At 37.9% G+C, this 11,480-nt stretch overlaps 1 protein-coding gene across 3 annotated transcripts in view; it reads left to right on the top strand.

Annotated features, from left to right (window-relative positions):
* Positions 1-4,213: 4,213 nt before the first annotated feature.
* The window catches only part of LOC112043737 (ecdysone receptor), a 58,093-nt gene continuing 50,826 nt past the window's right edge, over positions 4,214-11,480 (top strand). Inside the window, exon 1 of one of the 3 annotated variants that reach the window (XM_052881711.1) lies at positions 4,214-4,961. In XM_052881711.1, the coding sequence (XP_052737671.1) occupies positions 4,646-4,961 (316 nt within the window). In that variant the 5' untranslated portion in view covers positions 4,214-4,645. The remainder of the gene's footprint in view (positions 4,962-11,480) is intronic. The other 2 variants (XM_052881710.1, XM_052881709.1) reach the window with 2 other exon arrangements.

Raw genomic sequence — 11,480 nt, 5'->3', positions numbered from 1 at the left:
TTCTACGTAGATTTAACTTTAGAGGTTGCAGCACTGAACGATGCTCTGTCTGCTGAGACACTTATATTTTAATGAATATTATTTCCTTTTCTTCGGATGAAGGGATCTTGGTTTTAAGCTTCCCAAAACTTTTTTCCCCAAGTTCAACATTCTAACCCAATAAATTTTGGTCAAAAAGTTCATACGTAGAACTTTTTATTTCTACAAGTCAGACTTCAGTAATTTATTGTTTTCAGTGAAATTGCATATCTTTAATGGCCCACTGCGGTATTCTGGAAGCATATAATAAAAGCACATTGGCGGTTCAGATCGTACTATTTATTTTGACATTGACAGTTTGACATTTTAACAATTACACTTTCACAATGACACAAAAGTTTAGAAACAATTAATATTTTTGATATCATCTGTAACAAAGCAACCACCATTTTATTGCGATGTCTCCCAACTTCATCAAGAATTATTCAGGTGGTACGATAGAATATTTTGAACCTTTTGCTGTGAGACAAATGCGTTTCCGCCTTATGATGAGTTAGAGCGAATTGTGGTGGTAAGAAGTGGGGGGAACCAATCGAGCACTCCAATGCACGCACGACTGGCCAACCTCACGACTGCGACTGTACAAAGTACAAACACAAACAGTACAGGCGGGAACAAAAAACCCATTGTTGTTATTTTGACTTGTCATGATTTTTGGTCGATCGATGTTACTGACGCATTATGTCAGGAGGTTTTGTAATTCTCGGGCTTACAACGATTATTGTGATGGAGGCTTGTAAGCTGTTATTTATAAACATTGTAAGTTTTGTACTGCATGCAAACTGAAAAAGTTAACCTTTTCGTGTATAACTGCTTAGTATTAGGGTATCCAAAGCTGCTCTAGTAGGTAGTATCTTACCAAGCTAGGCAGGGAACTGTCGCTAACTATGGGCATCATAAAAAGGCTCAGAGTCACTCAGCGGGCGATGGAGCGAGCCATGCTTGGAGTTTATCTGCGTGATAGAATCAGAAATTAAGATATCCGCAGAAGAACCAAGTCACCGACATAGCTCAGCGAGTCGCGAAGTTGAAGTGGCAATGAATGGGCAGGGCACATATTTCGAAGAGTCGATGGATGTTGGGGTCTCAAGGTGCTGGAATGGCGACCCCACGCCGGAAAGCGTAGTGTTGGTCGACCCCCCCGCCACTAGATGGACCAAGGACATAAAGCGCCGCTGCCAAGCCGCTGGATGCTGGCGGCTCGAGCTTTTCAGGGCAGGCTACTTATGAATTTAGAAAATAATCTACATAACCAAGTACTTATCTACTCTATATAACTACGTGTATATTATAAAAAATTAATTATTTGAAGTATGAAGCTGGTTATTATCTAAAATTAATCTAACAATTTGTTTTTAATTGGATCTACTCATAGATATAAGCAGAACATTCAAAACAAGTTATTAGTCAAAACCTATACAAATAATAATCTTGTTTAGTGTGAAAAATAGCCCTAACGATTGAAAATATATCATGACGAAACTGGGCGAAGCATACAAATGAGTGTAACACCCAAATGGATGGAAAATTAAAATTGATAAATTATTCATTTCTTGGACCATTGAACGCTTGTAGATAAATAGTTTTAATGTCACGGATACCGAATATACTGGCCGGTGTAGCGAATACTCGAGATGCGTATTTCCAAAACATAAAGGTCAACGATCCGCGACACGTGACGTGTGGCGAGAACATGATGTGTGACGTCACAACACCTAATCTAATCTACATCATTTTCAGTCAGTCGGTAATATATTGCTCTATAATAATGTGGGTATCTATGGTTCCTATTAACTTTCTATTACTTACAACTACCTTGGTGGCTGGTTAGCCAATGGATCACGAGTATTGTGGTTCGAGTCCGTAGCGTTATTTTGTAACATGTTTTATAACTCGACAGTGTGAGATTCGAATTCGTGTCTGTCGCTCTCTATTTCTAGTATCTTATTAGACAGAGAAAGATATACAAATTCAAAACCCACAGTGTCGAGCTATAAAAACATGGTTGTGGAATAACGCTACTGCGTCGGGTTAGTAACTGAACCTTTAAGTATTTCTTGCAATAAATTTTCAGTAAAACTTTTCAGTCCGGACTTGGAAAGATGGTGGTGATACACCCCTGTGCCTCAGAGTCAAAGAGTTAAGCCCTTAGTCTCGTAAATAGTGGTAATTATTTTAGTCAAACTTTGTCACACTATAGATCCGCATTAGACGCATCGCATCAAATGGATTTTAGTATTCTTTGTATAGAAAATTATACAGTGCCACTTGTCCGCATCGAACGGATTTTATCTATCGTAAAATTAAATTTTTTTACGATACAGATCAGTGGACGTATCATAAACCTGCCAACCTCTTCTTTAAGGAGGAAGTTCTGGCCTTTATAATAATTTAAGCTAGAGTCTGTTACCTGTGCCTCTATTTCCTAATTCTAAAATCAAATGACCATGAGGTAGGTATGCAGGAATATTCGAGACAGATAATGAAGTGTGCCATCGCAAAAATACAGATAACCTACATGCAATTTAGGGCAACTATGATGTGCCAATTTTGGTAACGACCTTACCTTTATCATCTTGAAATATTGTGATAAAGGTTCATCTAGACAGGTAACTAACTTAACCAACAGACACGATAGGTACCCGTTTCTATTTAATTTTAGTTTAGTGCATACATGAACATGACTCTACTTCGATTGTGCAGGAAATAATCAAATAATATTATAATGGGGATGATGACTAGGTTTGTCTATATTGATTTTTATGATACATTCGGGTAAATAGGGTCAATGTTAACTAATTTATACATAAAAAGCAAAGATTGTCTGGATATTTGCAAAATAAATGAGATTATAAAATTTCAAAATCTATTAAAAATATTTTATCGTAATTATCTAATTACGATAAAATATTTTTAATAATAATGTAAGGAAGCTAAAACTGTATGAATTTTCATCTGAAAATTCATACAGTTTTAGCTTCCTTACATTAAATGTGACATTTTTTAAATATATGAACTATAAACATAAACGCACAAATAACAAAGATATTAGTAATTTTGTTTGAACGCACATACAAATTTAACGATCATTACATTGCCTACGACGTCATTAGTTCGTGCCATTTTGTATGGAGCGTTTTTCAGGGATCCGTGGCAGCGCCGCAAATCTGACTCTTTAAATCCCTGTAGCTCCGAAAGTAAAGATCGCAGATACCCTGTTCCTTTTACAAAATTGCTTTACTATTAGTATACTCTTAATTTATATACAATTTAAAAAACTGTCATCATCTCTATTGGGAGCCTTATATCGAAATACCCATTTATGGAACAGTTAACAGTAATAACCTGTAGATAGCCGCTGCTGGCGGCTTGAGAGAGTGAGTTGTGGTGGTGGCTTGGAGGAGCCTATGGCTGATAATGATGATAATGATGAATAAGTTGAGTTGAGTCGTAATAATTATGTACTGTATCTAATTAGATTTGATTTATAATAATTATATACTTACATAATTATTAATTAGATTTGATAATGTTTTGTCTAGTTAGTTTTTTTGATTCTTCTATTGTGTTGTTAGTGCGAATTAAACTCGTAACTTTTATTTACCTGTCAAATCTCTATATGATTGTAGGCAAATGTCTTTATTTATGATTGTAGACAAGAAATAATTTTGATAAAATGTTTACCAAAATGTTTTTGACGTGATAACCTAATTGTCTTATAATTCGATAGAGCCGGCTGCACGCTCGAAAAAAGATGACGTCATGCGTCGTTCCCTCGCTCTAGGGTTGCCAACTTTTTTTACAATAAGTAAAGTATATTTTGGTCTCTGAAGATTATTAAGCAGTATTTTAGAAAAACGAACATTTTCTTTCCAAAAATGCTCCCATTCCATCAGTATTTTCTTAGGACATTGTCACGTTCAACTATCGTCAGTAAACCGACTTTACAGACAACCGTATTTTTTTTCAATGGCATAATCATTGAAAATAACGACGCTAGTCTGATATTTGTAATGGACGGTCAGTTCAGATTTGCTTACTGACTGGAGACAAAGTTGTACTTTATAGAATAGTGGTGTTATCAGCGCGCTACATTCTGTGGCTCGGTGACTTGACTTTCTGTGCCACGGCTGCGCGCCGGCGGCGGGCGGGGGGCGCTGCGGGCGCGGGGCGGCGTGACGTCACGCTCGACCGTGGCAGTGAGTAGTGAGAGCGGCCGCGTCGCTTGTTCGTTGCGCTCGCTCTACGTACTTCGTTGACGACGGTCGCACGCGTGGATCGTGTTGTAAATTCCCATCAAAGTTCGCGGTAACTTATTGCGATTTCAAATCATCGCACCGTGCAAATTCTTAGAGCTTTCATTTCAGTAGTGCAAAGTGCCAGCAAGGGATTCCCTGTGAAATATAAAACTTGAAATCTTATTGGAGTGAACCCGAAGCCGGTCGGCCGGCGAGAAACGATTCGTTTCGGTTTCGACGCCGCGCTAGTGGATGTTAATGTTTACAGCGTTAGATAGTTGTAGTGCGAAGCAAAAGTGAAGTGTTGGAGGAGCGTAGGATGTCCGTCGGCAGTCGAGGAACCGAGGGCGTGTGACACGCTCTTCGACATGAGACGCCGCTGGTCTAACAACGGAGGCTTCCCCCTGCGTATGCTGGAAGAGAGCTCCTCGGAAGTGACTTCGTCGTCTGCGCTGGGGTTGCAAGCGGCTATGGTGATGTCGCCGGAGTCCCTCGCGTCCCCGGAGTACGGAGGGCTGGAACTCTGGGGCTACGAGGACGGCATGACGTACAACCCGGCTCAGACGCTGCTCGGCAACGCATGCACTATGCAACAGCAACAGCAACAAATACAACCGCTGCCGTCGATGCCTCTGCCGATGCCGCCCACAACACCCAAATCTGAGAACGAATCTATATCATCAGGTCAGAATTCACTTAATTATTTCAAATAAAAACTTTTTAAATTTTCGTGCGAAGATATCTGTTTTGTATAACAACCACCTAAGTTGTAGGTATCTTCAATTCAAGAGTGAATGGCATGCAAGTATTTATCTGTCCACGTAAAATCCTAATAACATTTTAAACGCTAATGTTTGTATGGATGTTTGGATGTTTGTTACTCTTTAACGCCGCTACTACTGAAGCGATTTGGATAAAATTTGGAATGGAAATGGATTTTACTCTGGATTAACACATAGGCTACTTTTTATCCCAAAAAATCCATGGTTTCCCGAGATTTGCGAAAACTGATGATTTTGATGATATGAATGTTTGTTACTCTTTCACGCCTCGACTACTTAACCGAATTTGCTGACATTTGGCATTGAGATATATTCTAGCATGGATTAACACATAGACTACTTTTTATCCCGGAAAAATCCATGGTTCCTGAGGGATTTGTGAAAAACTAAATTCTACGCGAACGAAGTCGCGGGCATCCGCTAGTAAATTATAAATTAAAAAAGTTGTCAATTGAAGAACCTTCTAGACAAGCGACTCCATCATAGGTTGTATCAGGCGTGATCTTTGCCTAGCGCAAGCAATATAAGAAAAAAACGCGGGTTGAAGTGTTTTGTTTTGGTGGTGTATTCGCCAGAATAACGTTCTAGACAGTCAAACGACTCCACCGTTGGCTGTATCAGGCGTGATCTTTGCCTAGCGCAAGTCTATATAAGAAAAGAACGCGGGTTGAAGTGTTTTGTTTTGGTGGTGCATTCGCCGGTGCCGGTACAGAGGCGCTCTCGCCGCGCGCTGTGACGGCCTGTCATCGACCTTTGGCCCGGATACCTTGACCGGGCGCCCCGGCCGATGTCTCCGCTCGCTGCACAATACTGATAAAATCCTAATGTTTTGTTTACATCCACTGATTCTGTATTTCAAGCGCCATATTTAATCTGTAGCCACTATCTGTAGCTTGCGGTTTTCATGTCACATTTCGCAATTGTATTGTTAATGACAAAAATACATGGAAGTACTACTCAACTCTGGTTTCTTCTGCACACACAACAGAATACCCCGTAAATATTTTTAGTGACATTTGCATTTTTTTAAAGAGCAACTGCTGAGTTTTTGCATTCTCTTATTAGAAGAGTCGGCTTTCCGAGCCTGCAATAGTCACTTCACACATTTTTTTTTCTAAAATTTTAGTCTAAAAGTGTATTTAAAAAAAATGCTTGTATGTAAGTGTATATCTACGAGTACGTATGCAATAAACGAATTAGTCAAATAATTCAAAAAAGCCTCAAAAAGAAGTAGAATATAAAATCTCAAAAATGTCTACATCGTATGCCCTCTACTAGACAAACTAAGGAATATTATGGAACTGGACTGCATGACGTATAGCTTTATGTAACAGTCTAAGCTCTTAACCAGTCAAATATGCTTGTGACTAACAAAAACTCGGTTAAACCTACAGTTTAACATTGAAGCAAAAGCTGCAAACATAGAAATACCTATTTGTAACCTACTTATGTTAACTAAGTATTTATTATTATTAACAATCATACATTTCTGATAATCTTGACCTTTTCAAACAAAATCGCAGACGATCAAACTGTTTGACAAACACTTATGATTTGACTAAAAAATTGATTGTTTAAGTCGGCTATTGACGGTCAATTATTCTCACATTTCTGCAGCACAAACAACAGCGAAGACGTTTCATAAGTCGAGCCGTCATGCACGCAGCGACCAATACACGATCAGTTATAGTCGTGGGTGCTGCAGAAACGTGAGAATAATTGATCGTCAATGGCGTGCATTATAGTGTCCTTTACAATGCCACAGCAACTCAAGTACATTGCAGGTGCAACCTAAGCGAAGGCAGGCAGATCGCTAGTTACAGATAAAACATAGTAGTCCCACTACCGGTGTATATATACACAAACACTACAGTTCCTATATTGCGTTATAGCGTCGCTCCATCTATTCTCAGCAAACAATGCTGCCTATGTTTGATTAGTGACCGCTAAATAACTCATAAGACGTAGGAGGTACAGGTATGAGTAATTCTTATCGCAACACCGTCAAGGCTGGCATGGAAAATTTAACAATACCTACTTAACTACCGGCCCGGAAGTATTCGGGCTTGTCATAAAAAATATTAAGGACAGTAACTGAATGAATAAACCAAGAGTTGGAACTTTCGTAATTCATCCTAAAGAACGAATATTTTTTAAAGAACCTACTTTTTATACGTTATACGTTCACTAATGGACGTATTCTTTAACTCTAAAGCTCTAGTCGTTAATACTTAAATATTATAATCACTAAATAGGATACAAAGTTGCCTCTCGCGTTTGTACGCTTAGATTTTTTAAACTAAGCAACGGATTTTAATGCTGTATTCAGTGTGAGTGATTTAAAAGAAGCTTTCTACGTATAGTAGAATAAAGAATGTCGAATCTTAGGACTTCCATGTGGGAACAAAGGTCACCGAGTGGTGTTGGTCCAATCCCTGCCCCATTGGTCTATTGTCGTACCCACTCCTATACTTCGTTTCATGTATGATGGTTCGGATGACAGTTCGTTTCACTCTTGAAAGTTTGCCGCGATTCACGACAATAGTACGTATTATGAACGTCATACAGGCGACTGTCACCGTACCCATGCTATATGAAAAACACTTTAATACAGTCTTTCTTGACTAGTTGGAGAGTAATGGGATTATTGGTCATATAAAAAAAGATATGGCAACTATTCTTAAAAAAAATACGCGATATTTTTGGCGTTTTTCTGTGTCGTTGTCAAACCATTAAGCAGGATTATGCAAATGATTACTTGAACTTCGCCAAAAGACATTATAATAATAACGCTTAATTTTTTTTTTAAATAAATCATCTTATGTAAGTGTGTCTATTATATTCAAAATATTACGCAGAATGCCTTATACAGGAGGTCCTGCGTTTGATTTCTTAATTTTACCTTTTGAGTGTTGTGCCTTGGTTAGTTATTAGTCAGACTTATATGTATGTTTATGCTAGCCACTCACCCATCCAATGAGCTCATTATCTTGCAGCGCAAACGGCAGGAATTGCGATAAAACTGATCATGTGTTCTGCATGCATGATCATCTGCATGATGTCATGCAGACCAACATACGATCAGTTTTATCGGATGTCCTGCCTGCAGGCACGTGACCTTATTGGATGGTGAGTGGCTAGCATTAAAGCGCTGATCCGTTAAATGATAAAATGTCTGCGACAGACAATTGATGTGATCTTATAAGGGTTCCAATTTTGTAATCGGACCTTCGGAACCATAAAAAGAAAATGTATTAAAAACCCCAAAGATTAAATACCAATGACCGATTAACCTATTACCTAACGAACGATTAACATTATTTTAGGAACAGTATTATGAAATATTTCTTATCAAGGCCTTTCAAGGTTAGCGTGGAAAACTTTAACAAGTTATTATTAATTAGCTAGGTATAATGTAATTTTAGGTGACTAACTTGACTTCAATGTCAAATTTAAATTTTGGAAAGAAAATTAAATGAGACCGTTAAGGGGTTACGTATGACTCATTGCGTGTATTTTTTGTGAAACGACAAAATTTTATAAGTTTTTCATTGTAATATTTGGTTTTAACTTTGAGGCTTTTAAACTTTAGTTATAAAATTATAGATCCTCAAAAGTTCCGCGGTTAAATGGGACAAATATGAAAAAAAATGTAGGGTTCGATCCCCACCGGTAGGACTATTGTATTAATCCTAGCAGAAACTGTTTAAGGTGAAAATGGTAATATTGGACATTTTTAAAATATATTTTTTTTTAATATTAAATTGTTACTCAGGTTCTAAACAATAGTAGTTAGTTTATACATATGTATAAGACTAGTGGCGTGACTTCAAAAAAAAAAAAAGTTCATAGATGTATAATTAATGTACTACCTACCCTGAGGATTCAGTACGACCCTGTATTGGAAGAAAGAAAGAACAAAATACACTTTATTGTACACCACAAAGAACATAGAATACAGTAGATACAAAATAAAATTACAAAATGCACAATAGGTGACCTTATCGCTAACAAGAAATCCAGGTTCTTCGAGGCAACCTAAAAGAACCCAGAATAGGCGTTGGAGAAGGATTTTCCATTTTGTACAATTTGTGCGTATAGAGCCTCCCTGGTATACGCCAGGTTACGTGTTTATTGTAACACGTGTAACATTGTACCTAAATAGTGCCAAAATTCCAGTCTTAATTACAAAAGGTCGTACACGTCCTTCTCTACGTTGACCTAACAAGCGTTTAATAAACTAAACGCAGGCGTTAATACCTCGCGTTATCGCAACTCGTTCAAGGTTAACTTGGAATATTTAACGCTAATACCGGTCCGGAAACGCATTCCAGTTTAATCCGACTTCGATATGAATGACACAACAGACCCACCAAGAAATTACTTACTACTAAGGTAACAACATTGTTAGAATTACCATACTAAACTTATTTTAGCTTGCGTTATTTCCTAATAGCTGACCGCGCGGTTTCACCCGCGTGGTTTCCGTTATCGTAGAAATACGGGGATAATATATAGCCTATAACCTTCCTCAATAAATTGGCTATCTAACACTGAAAGAATTTTTCAAATCGATCCAGTAGTTCCTGAGATTAGCGCGTTCAACCAAACAAACAAACTCTTCAGCTTTATAATATTAGTATAGATAGATATCGCCATAAGACTAGCGGGATCCGGTCATGCTTTGCTTTGACTTATGTGCACTTCTTCCCTACCTACTTTACTACTTAACTATATTGTCATACTTACCTATGGGTTTGACATACTTTTATCATCATGACAAGTCATATTCGGCACACTATTGAGCACGAGCACCGCCACCTAATGCGGATGTGTGAAGTCTGCCAATCTGCATTGGGCCAGCTTGGTGGACTAATTGGCGTAACCCCTCTCATTCTGAGAGGAGACTCGAGCTCAGCAGTGAGCCGAATATGGGTTGATTAATGAATGATCGTTACAGAGAAAAATATGATTTAAGTAGCGTGGTAGGTTATACCTCCAAGACAATTAAATGTTCTGATTACTATGAACCGACTAGACATTGATCAAAGGATGGGAATTTTCATCTGAATTCCCGAAATACATCTAACCGTGTCTTGGGAATTGATTCCAATTCGAACTAAAATAGCTGATTTATTAATTATCTATTGGATAGATACCTACTATCTAATTTTAGCTAAATATTATATAATCATATCTCACTATTTACATCATTAGCAACCCATATTCGGCTCACTGTTGAGCACGAATCTCCTCTCAGAATGAGAGGTGTTAGGCCAATAGTCCACCACGCTGGCCAAATGGAATTGGCAGACTTCACAGACCTTTACCAGAATTTAGTCTATACTTGAGAATTATGAAAATTCTCAAGTATAGACTAAATTCTCAAGTTTATAGGTTTCCTCACGATGTTTTCCTTCACCATTACACTCGTATTTACATAGCTGTCCTAAAACCTCATATGTACGTTGTCACGTTTCAGTACATTACTTAATCTATCATCAATCTACGAGGGAGAAATAGCTGGGAGGGGTTAGAGGGCCGCTCCCTCCCATTAGCATTCAGACTAGTGTAGGGTTGTCAACTTACCATCTGTAATACCAAGTAACCCTAACAATATAAAAGAAACTAGCTGACGCCGTGCGGTTTCACTTGCGTGGTTCCCGTTCCTGTAGGAATACGGGGATAATATATAGCATATAGCCTACCTCGATAAATGGGCTATCTAACACTGAAAGAATTTTTCAAATCGGACCAAGTAGTTCCTGAGATTAGCGCGTTCAACCAAACAAACAAACTCTTCAGCTTTATAATATTAGTATAGAATATAGATAAGGGAAGTAACTCTAAGGGTGTCTTAATCAAAATGTTGCTATAGTGCAACAAGTGTCTTACGACTAAGAATAGATTTTTAAGATTTTTCATATCACCTCTAAGTCAGATCACATACACATACACATACACATCGATTGTCTTCTACAATCGCAAACGCTTCGAAAAATAAAAAATGTACGGGAATGACATTTGCTATCGACAGGTCACGTGATCAAGTTGTCGATCGGATCTATCATTCTCATTCTTTATATTTTGTAGATTTATTAAAGAGAATCGACGTGCCATCATGGCTACAGTCCCTTGTCTTAGGGTTTAAGATCCTTGTCACTTGTTACGATTACCTCTAGCTACCATGACCCAACTCTATAGCGCAGGGTTTCTCAAACTTTTGGCTCCGAACGAACCCCTGTTAAAATTTCAATTTACTAAACCCCCCAAAGAAAAAATAATTGACTATTGAAAAAAATAAGGTTTTTATTTGAATAAAAGGTAACACATAAAGCACCAAAAGAAATGTCTTTGTAATATTAATGTGTTGGCTGTGCTTGTTTCTTGTCGCAAATGGATTCAATGTTAGGAGTAATTT

The sequence above is a fragment of the Bicyclus anynana genome, chromosome 5, assembly GCF_947172395.1.
Source record: "Bicyclus anynana chromosome 5, ilBicAnyn1.1, whole genome shotgun sequence".
NCBI classification, from domain to species: domain Eukaryota; kingdom Metazoa; phylum Arthropoda; class Insecta; order Lepidoptera; family Nymphalidae; genus Bicyclus; species Bicyclus anynana.
Note: the sequence above shows the minus strand (reverse complement) of the source record. Positions and strands in the feature narration are given on the sequence as shown.